The sequence below is a fragment of the Parus major genome, chromosome 2, assembly GCF_001522545.3.
Source record: "Parus major isolate Abel chromosome 2, Parus_major1.1, whole genome shotgun sequence".
Classification (NCBI taxonomy): Eukaryota; Metazoa; Chordata; class Aves; order Passeriformes; family Paridae; genus Parus; species Parus major.
Window position 1 is genome coordinate 77,766,979 of NC_031769.1, and position 21,536 is coordinate 77,788,514.

General features: G+C 39.0%; 1 protein-coding gene across 3 annotated transcripts in view; it reads right to left on the bottom strand.

The window, feature by feature from the left end:
• Positions 1 to 6,086: 6,086 nt before the first annotated feature.
• Positions 6,087 to 21,536, bottom strand: part of TRIO (trio Rho guanine nucleotide exchange factor) — a 242,519-nt gene continuing 227,069 nt past the window's right edge. For 2 of the 3 annotated variants that reach the window (XM_015617791.2, XM_015617790.2), the window contains one exon: positions 17,889 to 17,975. In XM_015617791.2, the coding sequence (XP_015473277.1) occupies positions 17,971 to 17,975 (5 nt within the window). In that variant the 3' untranslated portion in view covers positions 17,889 to 17,970. Of the gene's footprint in view, positions 8,716 to 10,202; positions 10,342 to 10,776; positions 10,978 to 11,587; positions 11,667 to 13,262; positions 13,385 to 15,405; positions 15,569 to 16,416; positions 16,445 to 16,791; positions 16,931 to 17,727; positions 17,976 to 21,536 lie in introns of those variants that run through there. The other variant, XM_015617789.3, reaches the window with a different exon arrangement.

A 21,536-nucleotide genomic window follows, 5' to 3' on the forward strand; every position in this document is an offset into this window, starting at 1 on the left:
ATGAATTCAGGGATGAGAAGAGGATTGGGCTAAGGGCACAGGGTTAAATACAGGGGAAAAGGGGCAGATATGAGGGTTAAGGTCCAATAGGGACAAGGGAAAATGGTGTAGGGGAGTGGCTAAAGACCGAGAGAATCAATGGGATAACAGGGGTGGAGCAATGTGGCAAAACAAAGCCAATGGGGGTTAAGGGAAAGAAGAACTTTCTAGGAAGGGTATATAAATGGCAAGCAGGGGCTGAACAAGGGTGACACCAATTTCCACAAATCACTAGAACACCAGAACTCAAAAGGCACCAACATGTGGCTGCAAAGCCTGTGGGAACAAGGTTTTCCCCACCCTAATCTAGAGGGGCACCTCTCCTCTCCTGAGCGGCCCCCTCCAGGGTCGAGGCATTTCGGCAACAGGCCCCTGGGACTCCACAATGCTCCTGGAAGAAAAAATGTTTGAGGAAAGGTAAAGCTGTTACAGATGATTGCCTCATCCATATCATGACTACCAGTGTAACAGGAATTCAGCTAAGATTTTCATATTTAAAAATTCCCTAGAGAGTGGGATGAGAGGAAACAGAGCCCCTTACCACAAGCAGATGAGTTCCCCAAAGAGATACTGACACCTACATTGCAACCTTGTGCTGTATCACATATCAAATTACTTACACTATACCTAGACTTCATTAAATAGAGAGTATCACATTTACATTTTAAAAAATAATAGACTATTAAACAGGTAGAGATCTTGAAAAAGAAACGGATGGCTGGATATTAAGTGAAAAATCAGGCCCCCTTACAAAAATCAGTACTTTATCCAAAAAGACAAATAACAACTAGTCTCACTTTAGACTGGAGAACCATTACCCACCTGAGCTGTGGGATGAAGTAAAGTAACAAGCTTCGTGTCCTTTGCAAGCAAGTCTGAAAAGCCATGTACAATTCCGAGCTGTCACTCACAATCAGCAGCCAGGGTAAAGGCAGCAATCATCACCAGATTTACACCCCTGCCTTTCTTTGTGAAGGATCCTTGGGAGAAATGAGTTTAGGCCTCTATGAAACTCCATGAGCAATGAAAAATTTTGACATTCAGGCACTTTTTGGTGGTGATCAAGTTACCTTCAGGATGCCCCATCCTATAATGTTTTCATGACATTCTTTTTCCACGTATGAATCAGCCAGGGCTGTCCACCAGCATCTAAGCCTCCCAACAACAGCAACAAAATCAGAACACACTAATGACTGCACTAACTGGGACTAGCACAGATTCACAGATTTGAGTTTTCCTGGCAAGTAAAGAGTCCAGAACCCTGCAAGGCCCAGGAGAACACTCCATCACCAAAGAAGGAAGCACTCTTTCACCATCAGTCTTGAGAGATGGCAAATTAAATTACATCATTCTGCAAATACTCAGTGGATCTTGGCATCACTGAAGGGAAAGTCTGAGAGCTTGAAGAACCATCCATCTCAAGGGATCACATGGTCTTCAGCGACACACAGGCAAGACATGTAAAAACAGGTAAGATAACTTACATGATGTAAATTGACCAGGAGTGATTAGACAAGACTCCCAGTGGTCCAAGGCAAGCTTTCAGCTGCTGCCAGCTCCTCCTCAGCCTTGAGGGTAACCCTTGGGATTGCAAGCCCTCATGGAGACTGAGTTTAGGGTGTGCCAAGTGAATTCCTGGTGCTGATTACTGCCAGTGGAGACTTCAGGAAGCTTAATGTGAAATTTCTGCAAGTAATATTTGGAGATACTCCTGATATGTGAGTTCACTGGAGAAACAAACTTCCTGCTTGAGACCTAAATAAATATTTTTTGTTGAATTGAGGTGCTAGTGTCACTAAAATCAGTGTCTAATATTTAATGTGAAAGGGGCAGAGTTTCAGCTTAATCAAGTCCAAGGCAAGTTACACTTCCCTCTCTCAGGACGGAAAAAAAAAATGGCTCCAGGAGCTGGCAAGAAAATTCCTGCAAAAGAAGTACTTGGAAAAAGTCAGGGAAGCTAGGCTGGCTATCGGAGTAGTAAAAAGAAAGTCAGCAATAGTCAGCTTCTATTTGTTTAATATAAGAGATCTCTATACTCAGTTCCATCAGAACAACTGCTCCCTAAGGAAATTGTAATACCTCAGCTTTGTCTAGGAAATAAAGTGGCTTAACAAAAGAAAATTATTATTCATGGGGGATGTGCTGAAGGAGGAATTCAAGATTTGCACATATGGTCATGGACTCTAAATGAACCATTGAAGCTCAACTTGGCAACATGATCTCAGGATTTATTATTCTACAGAGTATCAGCTCAAAAGAAGTCAAACACTTGAAATTTTTAGAAAAGGAATAGAGAACAAAGTGTCGTTTTCCAGCTGTGTAAGTTAAGATGCACCTGCATCATAAATATTGTATGAGGTTTGCCTCCTCCCATCATAGAAAATATACAACTTGGAACTAGGGAAGGTTCAGAGAAGGGCAATTAAGATGAGAAATAGCTTCCCCATAAGGAATGAACAGACTGGTACTCTTCAGCTTGGTAAACAGATGACCAAATGAAAAGCAAGTAGCAGATCATAAAACAAAGGTAGGACACAAAAGTGGGGGGGGCAGGGGTAATGAACTGTGCATTAAAAGCTTCACAGATATCAAAGGAGGATGTCAGTGGGTTCTTGGCACAATATATAGTTCAACTTTGTAACCTGTTGCTGCACAAAGTTGTGGCTACCACTGGTTTACAGCTATTCTAAACCAACAATTATGTGTTAAGTAAATCTCAAGGGACTTTTCTTCCATGAGATACAAAGTCATAATTTTGTAGAAAGACCATTGAGTATGACAGATGAGAATACACTGGGGCGGTAATGGACAGAATATTTTTTGGGAGCTGAAAATTCAGTCTGAAGAGATTGTGGTGTTGCTCTGGTGTTAAGATTTCATCCTTTCTATACCTATTTGTCCTCTTTGGATAGAAGACGTTTTCTTTTAGAAAATTTGAACCTTGAGAACCAATATATTACAGGCATAATGATGGAATCTAAGCTTCAGCAGCAGCAACTGATGCAGTTTCAAGTACCTCATATCTTCACGTTTCCTTGAACAACAAAGACAAAAATTCCCTCCAGCAGTCAAGAAAATGCACATTAAGATAAAAGCTCATGAGAAGTCAGTGTTCAGATTACTGCTCATGACAATTAGACAATGAAAGGATCTTTCCGGTAGAGAGCTCAAAGAATCAATGTATTAAACCTCAAATGTATCTCTAGCCTGTTCCGTCATTTTAACCTATAACCTGTGAAGAAAACTGGAAGTTTGTGCTTTCCTCTCATAGTAGGGTTGGTTGATAATGTTTTTTTTTATTGGAAGGCACAGATTGGCTGTTGAGAGTTTATGATTAACAGGCCTGGTGTTGGCACTCTGGACATTACCTAGGGGGAGAGCAGACTGCTCCACTCAGTGTCTCCAACTGCCCCTCCAGACCCATTCCCCCAAAGACTTCTGGAGAGGGCTAAGGGCAGTGACTTAGAGGAGATAAGCGTTCCTGTTCTGAGGACAACATGAGAGAAGTATATTCTCCTGCTCCTGCACTTCAGGCTCCTAGTCCTGTGGCAGGTCTGTGAAATGGGAGATGCCATTCCTGTGCTGATGCTCAGTGTTACAGCATGGCACTGAGGACCACTGAGTGCAGTTACCTGGGAAATGCTGAGGTGACCACCAGGCATGTGAAGTAGGGTGTTCGGTCTCTACTTGTCAGGAAAGAGAGAGAACAGAGAGAACATCATGTTCCTGCATTATAATGCAACAGAAAGAGCCTTTTGTCTTCTGACAGCATGAGGTGATATGAATGTGCAAAAAATATTGGAAGCAGAAACTCTACAGATGGAAAACCTGTCTGTTACTCTCCAATATAACCTTCATCAAGATTTAATTTTAGGAAAGAAAGAAATTCAGAAGTTGTTTTTCTGAGGGATAAATCAGTTGTTCTGACAAAAGCACCACAATACTTGGAGCTCATTTAAAGAAATACAGAAACTTCCTTGGTTCCACCTACCTCTACATGCACCTGAATGCCTATAGCAGAGACATTAGTAACACCTCCACACTGAGTCTATTCATACACTAATCCCTAGCACATGGATACACTGCTGTACGCAGCAAAGATTGCCTGAACAAATACTTCACCAAATACCAACTGCTCAGAGATTTCATTACCCACAGCTGGCAGTTCAGTATATTCTGTCTTCACTTCTCTTAACATCTTTGGAAACCATGGAGCTTAACCTCAAGTCAACCATCCTTGGTACCATTTATTTCTTACCAGCTTTCAAACGGAGTCCTACACTGACACCCTCTGTGGTAGGGTTTTAATGCTTCCTGGCAATGTCATGCAGTATGTTACATGCAAAGAACATCCATTATGTTTTCAGGCATTTTTCACTACCTGTCAGGTTTGCTTGGTTACTGAAATATTTTTAAGAAACCAGATGCTTTTTCTGTGTCATTCTGAAGGATATCTGTTGTGCCCTGGCCTGACCCCATACTTTTGGATTTGGAGTAAGAAAAAATACTTTTTTTTTCTTCTATTCATCAACACATTAATAATCCCATCTGAGAATGACTTACAGTCAACAGGATCATAGGCAGGTATGTGTTAGACCTCTGCCCATTAGGAAGACAATGTAGGTTGCTTCCCTGATCAAGGAAATGTTATCTACTCAGGTTTTATGCTTAGCAGTTGCACAATGGCCTTTAAGTTAATCAGTGTTCATTACACATGCAATGAAGAATGGGCCTCCCAACCTCAACTTCAAAAGTACTATCTAATGCACCAACTTTAAGGTCAGGCAACCTCGTCTCTTCCTAAACTATCAGTGATTTGGGGTGTGTTATCAAGAAGAAACACTTAAGTGTCTTCTCTTGAATCTCCCCGTTTATTTCCCCCCCTTTCAGCTGTGACATTGACTGCCATTCTCTATGCTCTACAGTATTCCCACATCAGGGCCTCACACCAGCTGCTCTGACCCATGTTTTTGGTCTCCACTCTCAGCCTGCAGTGCTGCTTTGTGGTGTGCAGGATAGTCAACTACTGTGCCCAATCAACTCCAAATGGCATTTGCAGCCTCAATTACACAATCTGGCAAAACTAAAGGACCTTCTATTTTCTCTTCAAAAGCATTTAAATAGATTTACAAGTAGAAGATCTGAAGCTCAAGATCATCATTGAAGCTTTGTGCACCTGGAAGCTCTTGCACCAAACTGTAGGTTTTTGTGCAAAACTTCACTTTGTTGAAATATGCTGGTTGTCCTAAGTAAGGGGCTCATGGAGAGGACCAGAAAAAGCACACTCCTGTTTTCATGTGAGCCAAAGAATCCATCTCTGCTACTTGAAACACCTACAAGTGCATTAACTGTCTGTAAAGCACTTGGGTAACTTATCCCTAACTTAGTACATCTTCAGGCAAGAACCATTCCACAAAGCATGTGGCCATCTACTGCCCTGTCATGGAAAAAGCTTCCAATGGCTCATCCTTGTGAACAGGTCTTTCCTGAATATCCTCTGTCTTTCTATATGTAAAATGTCTCTCCCAGTAAGTAATAAAGAGACTGTTTTATCACCTGACAGGGAATAGCAGTAAAGAGCAGGGAAAGAATCCTGTATACAATTCAGCAACAAGCATAAACACTCTGTATTGTTCCCTGTCTTTTCTGTTAATTTTGAATTGTAAATGGTTACTGATTGCAGAACAGGAAGATAAATATATACAATACGAAACTTTTCTGCTTTATGAGTTTAGTTGCAAATCCCAAATCTTTATACTTGAAAGTAACTTTTCTTCATAATGAATCAGGAATGCCTGAAAGTTGTGGGAAATCTGTTCCCCGGCTTAATACTAAACTGAAATATGATCCTTTGGTCTTTTACTGGGAACATCTGGTAGAAAACTCTACTGTTTAAAATTTACTAGCTAATAAAGACCATAATACATTTCCACAGTTAGAGAGTTACGCATGTTTTATATAAAAGCATCCATGACACTACAAAGCACTCAACACTTAGAGCAAAGGCAAATATTATTTTGTATGTCATGAAGGAAAGATACATCATTGCAATTTAAAATTAATTTTATGGCAATAAAGTAACATACTGTTTTTAAAATACAGAGCCAAATTAAAATATAGCCAAACCTAAACTGTCAAACTCCTTAAAAGCAAGAGATCAGACAATTATGTCAAATATGTTTAATTTTTTTCAAAATAACTGATGGCAAAATAAAATATTTACATCATGTCATACTGTGTAAACATGTAACGTCACTGTACAAAGAAATATACATGCAAAATAAAGCAAAAAATTTAACTAAAACAATAAAGGAAAATAATACAGAAACATAATGATATGAGGTTGGTACGAATACACATCCAGTTTTCGAAGTCAGTTGTTTTCTTTTAAAAAGTTTCTGTACAACTTTACAAAAAAACCCAAAAAACAAAACAAAACAACCCACCCCAAAACAAAACAAAAAGAATAAATAGGATACAGTGGAAGCCACAAAGCTCAAAACTAACCCAAGCTAGGTTATGGCTTAACAACCCATATATCTAACTCTTGTGGGATGTCGGCTTGGTTTCCTTAAACATGGCATTTCACACAAACATAGATGACAACACACCCACATGAACTCAGTGATGCACAGAAAACCATCTCTTTTTAAATATCTCACGCTAATATTACTTCAACCTTAAAAACAGTTACTAAGACAATTACATTACATGTCCAATTCTCCTCATCTGACTGCTACTTTCCGAATGTATTCTTCACCAAAGACCACAAGATTAATTTGTTCATTTCACAGAAGGAAGTAAAAAAACTTAGATTTGAAAATTCTAAAAAGTAGTTAAGTGTTGAGACTGATTTGGGGAAAGTCAGACTTTGGCATTTTAAATATCATAATAAATTTTAAAAAGTGTCACTCTACTTCTTAACTGGTTTGACATTTGGGATACTAATCTCTCTCTCTCTTTTCAATTTTTTTCCTTTTAACAATCCTTAAAACTGACTAGTCTTGACTAAATTCTATGCTAACCCTCATCTTAAACTAAAAATTACAGTGGGCTACAACACACCCACCCATGCCCACCCAGAACCCCCAATCACACAAACAAAACCATAAAGCTCGCCGTACTAAGTATGTGCTTTTTCTATATATTTATTACAGTTACAACAGAGGTCCTCATAAATAGTTGCATAAAATGTTAAAGCCACAACATTGCACATGATATGAAAGAAAACAAAATCCCAAATGAGTGCATTTACAGTATTTTATCCTGCTGTATACTGCTTGACAATTGGGTCAGCAAGCTGGGCACCAACCCAAGGTTCTTTTCTGGTGGGACAGTGACTACTGACCCAAACTGAAGACCCGCACAGTGGTATACCACCATTTAGGAAGGAGGGGAGAAAAAAGGATAAGAGGAGGGGGAAAAAAATTACAGACCGAAGGCAGGTAACAGTCTATATACAAGTAAGGCCTACATTTTATCAGAGCAAAACAATTCATTCTATTTGTATGCAAAATCTTTTGAGGTTGGATGCACTTAAAAGCAGAGTCTGATCTCAGTGCACTGCTACGTGAGATACATACAGGCGAGGCAACTGGAAAGCTCTAGGACCAAGTGAAAACCAGATGTTATAAATGGAGGCGGTACCTATGGGCAGCCATTTTGGTGAGTCTTCTCCAGGCATGATCTGATTTTTGTGTAACACCAATGCTTTAAACATAGGCATTTCTTCCTTGAATAAATCATGAAAACGGTAGCTAAGTTCACTTGCAAAATTCAACTCTTGTTTATTAAAAAAACTATTTTTTTTTTTTTTGCAGAAACCTGAATAAAATACTGTTGCTGTATCGCTTGTGACTGCTTTTTGCTGAGTACAGTGCTATTGTCCTCCACCCCCGTGAAGTCTGCATCTCCAGTCCCCCACACCACCCTGCGTGGGTCCCCGTGGAATGCATTTGCACACGAACATTCACTAGCAGCTGGTTGGCTTGGGGTTTGCTTTCCTCAAAATTCAAGTCAACAGCTGATTGGCAGAAGGAGTCTATCTCCAGTCTGATTGATTGGCAGGAGGAGTCCATCTCCAGTCTGATTGATTGGCAGGTGAAAGAGAATGAGAGAGAACTTCAAGCAAGGTCAAACTCTTGGCAAGAGCCTGCTCTGTAAGAAGTTTTTAATGCTACGGATGGGCCGAACATCATTCTGGTGTTTTCGCCGCTCAATGAATGAAGTCAGTCTGGATATATCAATGCTGTCAGCACTTTTGCTATTCCCCAGCTGCAGCCATTGCTCCTGGAGGGCCAGTGCAGCCGAGGGACGCTTAGCTGGGTCATCCTGAAGTAGGAAGCATACAAAATCTTTGGCCTTCTGGCTAACTCCTTTGAAGTAGTCATCTGGGAAACTAAAGTCTAAGCGGCAAATATTCAGGCAAGTTTCCTCTACACTTTCATCCAGAAAAGGAGAGACGCCACTAAGAAGGACATAAGTGAGCACTCCAATGCTCCAAACATCTGAAGTGAGTGAAACAGGATTTCCAAGAATAATTTCAGGAGCTGCAAACTCTGGGTTTCCAAGTAACTGGTGGATATAATACATGGTATTGAGCTGGACTGCATCTCCAAAGTCAGCCAGTTTTATTGTTGGCTTAGTGGAACTCTGGTCCACCAAAATATTTTCAGGCTAGAAAACATAAAAACAAAAGTTAAAATGTCTTTTTTCAAGTCAGTCTAACACACATTTAATGCTCCAACTTAACTGCTTCCCAGCCCGGTGTGGTCAGCACTAGAACATCAGTAGCTGCACTCTATAAGGATCACTGCAGAAGGCCAGCTCTGCAAAACTCTGAGGCAGTCTAAACAAGGCTTCCCCAGAACAACCAGCAGGTGGGTTCTTGCCTATTGCAACACGCGATTAATGTACTTTAGCTGCTGCACTATATTTTTTGCAGGAAATATAGTCCTGCCAGTTGATACTTCAGTTGTTTATGACAGCAGCTTTGCAAAGCTTCACAGGAACTGTGTTTCAAAACTTAAGCTTAGGGAACAGCAATTACAAATAGAGGGTGAATAAAGCAACTGCTCCATTTGTTTTATGACAGAGACAACAAAACCCTTGCATTTAAAGACTGGATGACTTTGTAGATATTTACATGATGCTTTCAACAGAATCCAGCTTTATTTGGCAACTCTTTCATGTAATGCAGCTGCACAGATGGAAGACAAACCCTGTTAGGAAACTATGGCAGCAGAAGATCCTGTTGGATGCACATGACTTCAAGAGAACTGCCCCGTTATTGGTGAGCTGAAAGTGGAATTATTTATACAGTTTTGTTTTTAAAGCTACTGCTGCTGTAGCTGTAATCTCTGCAAAGTACAAGCAACTTACCTACAACTAGTTTTTAATTAGTTCATCTGTATGTGAGACCAGAAAAAGTACTGGTGAACTCTGTATAGCACACTATTAATGGTATGAACACCCAAAATGAGTTCTGCTTGGAAAACAGAAGTCCATGGAGGGAAGAGACTCAGGTTGCTTTTTCTCACCATGACCCCATTTGGCTAAAGAGACCCTGCCTAAAAGATTACTTGTCAATGCTAAAATTATTATTCATATACAGGTGAAAAAAAAAGTGCAAAGAGTAAGTTTTTTATTAATATTTATATTAAGACCTTCTCACATAGCTTTTTTACTGGAATGCATCAAACTCTTGTGGCTCAAGTAACACACAAAGGGAAGAACAAAGGCCCAAAGAGGCACCATTCATGTAGACATCACAGCCCTCAAAATACAAAGATGAGAAACATCTTTGCAGCAAAAGAGGAAAAGCAGTCTCTTTCACAATAAACACTATGCTTCTTGAGAAAGAAATTGATTTCTTCTGCAAGTTTATCAGAAAATAAATAAATAAATAATCAAGTAAAACTTCGTGTTAGCTATAAAGGGCCACACGGGGCAAGTGATCTATAAGGATATCCTAAAGCATGGGGAATTTCTGCTTCACTGGCTATGAGTGATGTAAAGCATTTGGGAATGGAGCCCCAAGCCATATCCTTCATAACTCTCAAAGCATTTCACAGTTCTATGTTCCCAGCTGCAAGTTTTATAGAAGAGAGAGATTTTTATGTCTGGAATGATGCACACTGCCCAGAATCCCACTAACACCTCACCTTTAGGTCCAAATGTGCTATTCTGCAGTTATGAAGGTACTGCACAGCTTCCAGAATCTCTCCCAGGTAGAGTCTGATCTTCCCTTCTGTGAGGCTTCCCCATCGCACAACGTAGTCTAGAAGGCGACCCTGGTCAGCCCTGTTAGAATTACAAGGGTTGTATTTTGGATTAATCCATGCATCAGAACTGGAAAAAAAAAAACTTAAGAGGCTACAGACTACAGCAGTAACTGTAGCCTGCAGAAATTACAAGACTGAGGACTAGGGTATGAAGAGATTTCACATCAAGCTACCATTGATCACAACATTTCTAATTCACTTTTGTGGCCATTTGATGAAAAAATACCTTCAGACTAAGATAATCATCCACATGCCAATTTCATATCTCTGTTTCCTTCTAAGTATTAAAGTCAACATTTTAGTAACAGCATTAGACAACTGCAGTATTTTACTTAGGTGGTTTCAAACTGCTTTGACATTTTAGAGCTCCGTATTCATAAACCACCATAAATACCCCAAGAAGTCAGGTTTACAGGTAACTTAGCATTTTACAGGTAATTTAGAGTCCACACACATTTCTAACACTAGTACGTAGCTGGTGGAGGTCTCAAAGGTATCGAGAAGGCCAATGAGCTGGGGATGCTGAAGATTCTGCATGACTCCAAGTTCATGGGTAACCTGGTCTCGCTTCATCAATTTCTTATTCACAAACTTAGTGGCTACTGCTCGCTTGGTTCCCTTCTGGTCACACTTCTTAACGACAGAAAATCTGCCCCTGGAACACACAATGAAAGGAAATAATTAACCAAGAGATTCAATAAGGACATACTTTTACTTGAAAGATATACTCCATGAGATCTAATTTTAGATCTCCAGTAAGTTACCCTTACAGAGAATGTTACGGGCATGAGAATTTTCAGTGCATGCATCCACTAAAAACTGTGCCTTTAGAAACTTGACAGAGATCTGTTATATCACACTTGCAGACAACTTGTCAGAGTAATAACCAGCTTTCAAAGGTCATCATTAAGTTGGACAGCTGTATATTCTACATGACTTATTTTTCCCATTTTCAGACTTCTTCTGTCTGTTGTTTTCATTCCCTAAAGAAGGTTTAGGAGAACTCCACTATGGAAGCCATGAAGGCATGCTTAAAAAAAAAAAAATCCCTTCATCTATGATACCACTTCAGCCTAATTGCATTCTGTTTATGCAATGCCACCTAGTCTTGGTAAAATTTTTGTTTCCTCACTTCTATTTAATCCAACAAAATTCTGGCCTTTTAGGCTCATACATTAAGTATTTATCAAGAAGAAGTTAATTTTTGAAAGAGAAGTCAGTATTTTTAGATAAGACAGCTTTGAAGATCAGCATAGAGAACGCACCTGCCAAGCTCAGCCACTTCACTATAGTGGGAATCAAAGTTGTCTTTCCAGATTACCATGATCCCATCACTTCCAGGACCTAAACAAACAAACAAACAAAAGGACAGTATGTCCAAGATTTAATATACTCAGATCCCTTGGCTATGAGGGGAATCACCCCATCTTATTAATCCCTATGACACACAGGGTGGCAACAGGACAAACTGGATTGTACACCAGGGCAGCCCGGCCAATGCAGTCGAACAAATTCTATAGTGGAAACAATTCATTTTACAGTGGGAACTGTCTGTACAGGAATGAGTAACCTTAGCAAGCTGAGGAAAACAGTAAAAAAACAGTAAAAAGAAAAGACATCTTACATTATACCTCATATTCCATAATACATTTGCCACTGGAACAAAAAGTGGCAAGGCAGTGTAGAAGCTACCTTAGAGACCAACTCTTATTTTTCAAGAAACATTAGTATAAAGACCAAAATTTCCCTTCCAGCCTTTTTTATATATTGCAACACACTCATCCAAGGGCTTAGCTACTGTCTGTCTCGGGTCAGTGAGCAGGAAGTGCCTGAAATAATCACCACCTCAGAATGTTGGCAGTAAGGCACTTCCTGCGGCTGCCAATAGGCGGAGCTCAAAGTGGCACCACTGAATATAAACAGACAAAAATTTCACACAAAAAGATGTGAAAGGATCACATCTTTTACAGTCTGGTTTAAAATTCCAGGAAAACAGTAAAGCTCTTAGAAAAAAGGGAAGAAAGACTATATTTTGAACAGGTTTAGGACAACTACAGAAGTCCCCATATCAGCTGGGACACTTCATGTCTTGGGGTTTTTTATGCGAGTCAATTTGAGATAGAGCCATTGTGCTAATATCTATTAATTCATTTTCAACAATGGAAAAATATATATGCCTTACAACAGACTAAAAGACTCCAATGGCATCAATTATTATGAACTGCCCTGTAAGAAAAACTGTGATCCTGTTGTCTCTATTTTCCCTATTTCTAAAAATGGAGAATTATGAACACTTAGGAGAAGAAAGAGTGAATGTACGAACACACACCAAAACTTATCACTCTGTCATCACACACATCAAGTAAAAATCTTTTTTCTCTTTGCTGTATGCCCCCAGAACACCGGCATCTTTTCATCTGTGCACGTTTCCTTTTCATTCCTCACAAACATTCAGGCTGCCTTGCTTCAGGTACTGAAATAGTTTAACTGTAGATCAGTGATGCAAAGACAAGAACTAGTTGTACGCTCTCCCAAACATTGTGGCTTTACAATTCAAGCAAAGGAGAAAAATAAATTACAAAGTAATGCTGCTCTTTTCTCATCTGTACACTTTAGAAATTATGTTAGCATTGTAACATTCACCGAGACTGAATTAAATAATGCTGATGAGAAAACATGATTTTATCAGTGTGTTTGAGCTAGAAGTGGCAAAGTGAATGCATGTTGACAGTACTGTGGAATGTGTGTAAGAACCTCTAATCAGTTACATCCTAAAACTGCATCTATTCCTGCTAAAACAGGCAATATATTACAGGTAAAAAGGCCTGCTATCAGTACTTCTTTACCAAAGGGGTGCCCAGGAGCTGAGCTTTTCTTTTTACTGTTGTATGGGTACTTTGACTGCAACTAGGCTCCAGAAGAAGGAAGGGACAGGCCTACCTAAAACTCGTAGACTGGCAGAGGATGAAACTGAACCCATGTCGTTTGCAGCTATGCACGTGTAGATACCATCGTCTTCCGCAGTGACGCCAACGATTTTCAGCGACGCCTCTCCCAGGTCACTGCAAAACACAACGGCAGCTGTTAACTTTACAGTAACTTCACAGACCTTAAGCTATGAAAATCATGCAAAGTTAGGTTGATATTGTTTATACTTCCTATTCTTCAGCCCTGATCTCTCTCTGGATGAACATTACTAACCCTGCCCTGCCATATCAGAAATGTCCACCAGAACCTGACCACTCTGTATTCATCCAGTATCTTGGAAAATCCTATAGATTACTAGAAAAACATCCTGACTGATACTCTGTCTCACCATGTCTCAGGCTCTGCTATTAGAAAAATCAAGTGCTTTCCCCGTTTCTTCTGGCTTCCTTTACCTATTCAAGTTTTTGGAAGCCATATTAGGACAAATCTCCATCCCTATTGTTTCTGAAAGGTGAAAAGTTTTTCATGATGAAAGATGAAAAGTTCTGAATGATGAAAGGTTTGTTTCCATCCATGACTCCCAGGAAGTGTCAGTTCATCAATCATTTGTGCTTTCAGAGCATTCACCCCTTGTAGGAGAGGGCTTGCCCTTCAACACAAAAGGCACACTTCATCACAATGCTGGAGACCTCAGAATCTGAGAGAATGATGATGGAAGAAACTAGAAAGGACTTAAGTTTACTCTCTGCTCCAGGGCAGCGACAGCATTAAGCTAGGTAATACCTGAACAGAAAGACTCTGCAGGCTCTTCCTTAATCTTTCTCACTGTTCACCCTTTTTGTTTGGTGCTTTGTCTTTAAATGCCTGCTTAAATTTTCCTCTGTGAAATAAATTTGTAGTTCTCTTTTGACTATCTGCCATGGACATGAACACCAGCATATTTAATTTGTAAGTCTCTCACAAATGTGAATACTTGGCAAGTCTTCCCTACACTTTTCACCTCTAGGCTCAATCCAATCCTAACATTGTGTTGTTTTTTCACAATAGTGTGTATGTTCAAGATCTGCTATCATACTTATTGCTTTCCTTTGGATTCATCTCAGCTGCTACAAGTCATTTTACTGACTAACCCAAAACCTATTTGCAATGGTCTTCACCACACAATTTCAGGGAGAAAAAAGAAGGTGAATTTTAGGAACATAGGAAGATGACAGCTTTCCCCAGCTCAAAGAAAATTTCAGGATTATTTCTAAAAATCTGTCAGCCACAGCCAACATTATTTACTGGATATAATTCTGTAATGAGCAACAATTAATTAAATCTAGAAAATTTAACTCTTGCATATCTCAGAACAGCCCTGGATGCAGTAGTAAAGCTGCCACACTGCCTTTGTCTCCCCATTAAAAACAAACAAAAAACGAAGTGAAAAGAAAAAGCAGGAGCAGTAGGAAGTAAAGAACAGTATAAAATACCACAAAAGATCCCTTCATTCTGAATTAAGAGTATAATTCATAAATAAGACATTTCTTCACACTGAAGTTACTCATTAAACTACATTTTCTGTATATAAAAGGTGCTTTTTCAGAAAAAAAAATAAATTTTAACCTGCAGTTTCCCATTCCAAAATAACAATTTCTCCTGGTGTTTGAGTTACCTGTTATTCTGTTATGTTCTGTCACAACAAAGCTAAAACCAGACAAAAGTGTTAATATCCACGCTTCAGCAATGAAGAGTGATGTTGTTACATCAGTAGGAAGCAGAGGCTTCTTTGCAAAACACTGTAGTGTGATCTGAAAGCCACTAACAGAAATAGGGGACTAGCAGGATCTGTCACAGTGCTGGCATGTCACAACACGCTGGTCTGTTTCAAGGACAAGGTCATTGTGACAACCACAATGGCTTTTGCAATAGCTAATCAGAAAGAGCACATTAATTTTATTTTGTTTTTAAAAACTGACTGATTGTAACATTTTGTTACCCTGGCCATATAAAGAAGTTACGGAACATTTCTGGAAAATCTCAGTGGTGACATATTTCTGTCTCAGAGCAACCGTATCCTCATGCCTCAAAGCCAAACCCTGTCCTGCACAAGGGGTGCAAATTCAAAATTAAAAAACCAGTTTCAGCAGTTCCTGTTGAAAGTGACACAAATTACCTGTATGAAATGCTGTGATGACCGTCATTGCTCAGTGTGTTATGATCAGGACCTTTCCAAGTAACTGAAGCCTTGGGGCGACCACAGACTTTACACCTAAGCACGATGGTCTCTCCTGTCTCACATGTTACCTCACTCAATGGAATTATAAACTCTGGGGGAACTGGAGAAAGAGAATAATGGCATTAGGTAAACTGAAGCAAATACATTTAATTTCTTCTATTCCTTGCACTTTTTTCTATTAGACGAAGTAGTACTTCAGATTCCCAAAGTGTATATATCCCCTTCCCTTGGAGCACATCCATGATTAGGCCCCTTGCTGGGGCTCTACAGAGCTAATGAATTTTTCTCTACATGAACTTGGAGAGAACACTACTGCTGTGCCACAGATAACCCTGAAGCCTACCATGGTGAACCAAACACCCAGTTTATGGAAAGTGAGGAAAGTCTCCACTGAAAAGTATTTAGGAAGTGCTCAGCTAGGCTATTTTTATATCCAGCCAGTTTTGCAAAAGAGAACACAAACACTTTATCCACTGAAGCACTGTAGTGCTTTCCCTTTTCCACAAGTGAAACTCAAAAAGTTTGTTTCTGCCTATTAAGCTAAAATCTCAGTTTGGCTCTGACTCCAATGGGCCACTATCTTTGCCCTGATCTGCCTCTGTACTGGTGAGGTCCTGAATGTTCCCTAGGGTGCAAGATTAAAAATAAAGCAGCTCCAACTCCTGGCCTTGTTACTTTGCAATTTCAGCAAGGCCTCACTTCCATACAGAACACATCATATGGTCATTGTGTTTTATGTTGATTTGGACTTGTGAACAAAAAAGTATTCTTGCATCTTAAAAAAGAAATATGATGTATTTCATTCTATCTTATCTAAAAAGAGCCTGTATGTGTGTGTATATATATATATTTGTAGAAAGCACTCAGTTCTTGACATAATTCATTACTAGCAAATAATGTTTTGATCAAATTTATTGACTGAAACTTTTAAAAATTAAAGCAACTTACCATCATAAATGTAATTGGGGTTGAGAAGCTGGAAAGAAGAAATTAAACAATTAATGTCCTGATAGTTTTATAATAACTTAGAATGGTAGAAAACCAAGCACAGAGATATGGCAAAGCTAGCCATACCCAGAAAATACTAGAAACATCTGAATACCACAATTTCTGCACCACTTTATTATTTTTTTGCAGTATCTTTTTTTTTTTGTATGATGCTTTTGGGTTTGAAGGTTATAACTTCCTGCTTTCAAATTTGGCCAAAACTGTCCACTAAGGTCACTGCTGCCTTTGATTCCTTTCTGTGAAGTTCTGACAGAAGCTACTTCTGAAGAAATCCCAAACCAACTTCTTTTGGAAACTACGTCTTTGAACACTTACTTTTACAGAAACCTTGTTGGCAAGTCCTTCTCGGGATTTACGATAACCATTTTCTAGCTTGCCTTCCCTTTTGCCGTCTTTATCTTTTTTCTCAGATTTCTTCCTTAATCGGAGTGCTGTGTGCCAAGACGTTGACTTCCTGAACACAGAACATGAAACTGATCAATTCTTTTCAACTCCCTGTTACGCCCTATACTGTCTAGTTTCATGTGGCATTGGAAAAGTATGCCAAAATGTTATTTCTATGTATTACAATGTAGTAAAAAGAAATACATTAAGTATTCCATAAGGGATGCCACCCTTGGCTAAAACTTTGAACAAGCTAGTAATGTAGTCTGAAGTTCAGTATTCCTTGAAGTCACTGCACAAATGGTAAACTTTCTATATGAAAATGTGAACTGTCATTCAAACTAGGCAACAGCTGGTATGAAACCCATACCAAATTCAGCCTTACAAATGCTTTACACAAAATTCAAACATTGATATAATTTCTTCCATTGCAGATATGAGAGAGTTGTTCCTAGCATACTGCAATTTTTAGTAGGTTTGTGGCTTAAAACAGATGTCTAGGAACTCTGAAATCTTGTTTTATTTCAACAAATGTTCCCTGTTTTCCTAACAAAGGTGTCTAGACTGGTAACTCATTCTATTAAGTAAAAAAGTTAAAGGAAATTATTTCTGCTCTTAGATAAGGCATTCTTTTCCCAGAAGATTAAGTTATTGTAACTTTTTATTAAACAGTATGTGCTTCTGGGATCTTTCTTACTAGCTTGTATTTTGACATTTGCTAAGGGAGGTCTCCAGTACTCCTTCGGCTTGTTGTTCATTTATTTCTCCATGATCACATCAACTTTTGGTCTTGAAGGTTCAAAGCCTTCTCTATATTGGAAGTTTCCTTCCTTCCTTCCTCCCCTTCTATGTACACCAGGTACTCACTTGATGGTTCCATCAGGGTTGTCAATGATGATTGCACTGGTATGCCCTAAGACATAGCCGGGAATCCAGCCCTCGGCTGCGGGGCACTGATCGGTGGCGGCTCTGAACACCAAAAACATGTTCTGTTGGTTGCTGGCTAGAATCTGCACGACCTCTCCTTGGTAGACATTTATCTCATCCTCCTTCACTGCCGTGTAATCGTGTGTCACCAGCATGGTGGAGATATTGCTACTGCTGCTACTTTCACTCTGCAAGCATCCATCATAAGCAGAGAGCAGGGGGAAAAAAAGAGAATAAAGTTTAACACTCATTAAGAAAACAGCTCTACATTACCTTCCTAAACCACTTGGCTTAAATTGTACTCAGAGAAAAGAGCAGTGTTTTCTTGTTTAAAGCTGCCTGTGTCTGTTTATCTTGTGAATTAGTCTGATATTTGAACATCTTCATGTACTGCTGCTGCACAAATTTATTCCCAATACTGTCACTCAATATAATTTCCTTTAACTAGGAGTCAGTTTATTAATAAATTTTAACTTGTCTTCCTTTCAAGCTCAGACACTGAACCTTGCATCTTCATCAGGCATCAAAACTACTACTAGTATAAGCACACTTTTTCACGGTCTTGGAAGTTCAGTTGCAAAATCATAGCCATTAACTCATAATCACTGGAAACTCAGACAATGAAAAATACGTGTAGCCTTTCCTAGCACTACCTGTCAGATCTCAGACACTGGCCTTCTTCATACAAAACATGACGAGTTACAAAAGAACAAAACAGGGTTTTGACAGCATCTCCCAAAATGACAAGACTTATCTCTGGTTGCATCTTTATGATCAGGATTATTCCTTTAAATGCAGAGGATGAAGTAAATTACTGAAATAAGAAATTATTAATTTGATGGTCAAAATACACCCACTAAACTGTAAGAATCCCTTCTAATTGATTAGTGACTAAGATAGATGAGTGTTGCTCCCTGTTCCTCATACACTCTCAACTACTGTTCATGATTTTGCTCATTTCCCCAGCAAGCATTTGTGGAAAGCTAATGATAGCTGAGAAGATGAAAATCATATTACTTTCTGAACAAAATGCCTTCTCCTGACCACGAACCTAATGGAAATCATTATTTTTCAAAAGTAAGACTTACTGTGTCCATTTGCATCTGTTCCTTATATGAGGTTTAATGAATGGAAGTGTAACATCTATTATCAGATTACACAACCTACTCCCTCAGTAATTATTCCTTTCATGAAACAAGTTAAAAACAAAGTGAATGGCCTATTAATGATGTGGCATGAAGTGTGTGTGTGCCTTTGTCTCTGTTCTTCAAACTGTTTCAGGTCACTCAGTGCCAAGGAATTCAGCTCACTGTGCCTCAGTAGAAGCTGAGCTGAAGGAGGAAATGAGTACCCATGTCCTGGTAGTCCTATTGCTTATAGAGCAGAACTACATTAGTACCACTCATGTGCTAGCAGCCACTGGAAAGCTTGGAATACAGGATTAAAACATCTTTTTTTTTTCTCTCAAAACTGTCAAATATTTCTCAAATATTGAGGAGATGCAGTGGGGGTCAGTTGACAGCATGGTGCATTGGGAGCCCAGAACACTGCGTTCTCTTGCAATCTGCTAAAGGCCTTGAACGAGTCATTCCATCTCTCTGTGCCCGTGCTTCTCTGAAGACTCTGGCTGAGAAATTAAGACATTTGGAATGGAACTGTCTCAGATTACTAATTCATAGCATGTTTAACACCCTGATGCTTGGAGTGCCAGTGACTCTGTACATTTTATTCTAGCTGGACTGTTATATTCAACTGAATGACTCAAATCTTCTTTTTGCCATATTAAAATGATGAAGCATATGCTGCTCAAGGAGAAAGATCTCATTGTGGATTGTTACTCTACTAAAGGACATTAATTTCAGATGCTGTATTTCCAGTGGGAGAACTTTTTTTTTCTTTTTTTTTTTTTTTTTTGGGTTTAGAGAATGGCCTGCATGGCCTTTTGTATTAATAAGTCCTTTCTGTGATTCAGACAAATTGGGAACAGCTGAACCAAAGAAATTCTCATTTTCAATAATTACTTAAATTAGGATGACAACTTGCTACATTCTTTTACCTAGAGGAAAACCAACTCTATCAGAAAAAGCAGATTTGTTGACTCCTTCTTTTAAGACTTAGAATGGAAGATGAAGGGAAGCTGCAATATCAACTTAAGCCTCAAACCTTGCCCCACACCCTATTCCATAACATACTGTCTCTTAGTATGCAGCAGAATTTGTGTAACTGCAAGACTGACCTTTCTATAACATAACATTTCTTTCTGACATTTAAGTCTTGAAGGATCATAATAAACTCTGAACATTTCTTATGTTCAACAAGGATAGTTAAATCTGTTAAATAAACAACTGTCTGGTAACTACTAAGTGACAAATGTTCTTGAGAATGTGTTTACACCAGAATTCATTCTCACCATGGAAAGATAGCCTTTCCCTCTGCCTTCCAAGGAAGTAATTATTCTTGCACAGTAATGTTTTCTTACTGAAAGTACTTCTGGTTGTCACTGACCTCAACTATGGGATTAGAGAAGGATCGACAAACAAAATGTAAAAAATTCCTCCCATATTTCTCAACTAGCAAAACTGACTCCTTTTTCTTCTTAGAAGTAATTTTTCCTTAAGGTATTGACCATAGCCATATGTGCACGTGAATATAAATACACAAATGGTTATATTAAAATAAACCTTCACAACCCATTTTCTCCAACTTATTCCATGTGGCGTGAAATCCTGCTGCTTGGTCTAGAAATGAGGTTATAAATGAGGTCTTATGGCCCATTTCAGATTTCAGTTACCAAATAAAAGAGTTATATAGCTGAGAACATATAGCTGTGACGCAGACGACATGCGTTCCAACATTACGTTTTACAGTGAGATAAAAACAAGCAACGGTGTCTTTGCTGAGATAGTATCAAAATCCAAATGTTTTGAAAACTCAGTGCCATCTCATCTTTCTCCTCCTCTTTTTTTAATGTCACAACCTCAATTATTATTATCCCAGTACCACCATCTTGATTCACATACTATGCAGTAAATGGAAAATACTCAAATTTCCCCAGATTTTGCATTACATTACATCACATTTTGCTAGACTGAAGATAAACACAAGACAGAGATAAACCAAGTAAAAAGCTGATGGAAGATCAGGATGAAAATACAAAACATGCAAAGCATAATTTCTTCTCTTCTGAAGCTATTATAAAAGTAAGTATAAGAACTGAGAAGTCAAGAAAGCTTTGTGTGTTAAACAGTTCTATAAAGAAATGCATGCATTTAAAAAAGGTCCAGCCAGTTAGGTGATTTGCAAAACTCATATTGCATATCATTTGTGAGAGAGTGGAAAAACAAACATTCATAAACACAATGCTTAGTGAAGAGAAAAATCAAACATGAGTTTAAAAAGAAAGGCACCATAACCTGCCTACCACATCCATGGCAAATGCCTCAACATTTTTTGCTTTGTATTTGCACATGCCCCCATGAATGCTGTTGCTTTCCTGGTGGGTGTATTAGAGAGAACGTAGATTCTGTTGATGGCCCAGATTTCTGCACACATACACCAAGTGCACACTAAGAGGTTGAATCTCCAGAAACCCAAAACCGGTTCTTCTTACAAAGGAGAAAAGACAAGTGGAGCGGGTAATTGTTTTGGTTGTAGTAGAAGTAGGATTATTGTCGCTAGGTTTTGTTGGCCTGTTTTGAGTGGATTGCAGAAAGCTTCCTTGAGCAAACACAGGATTTAAAAAGAGATTG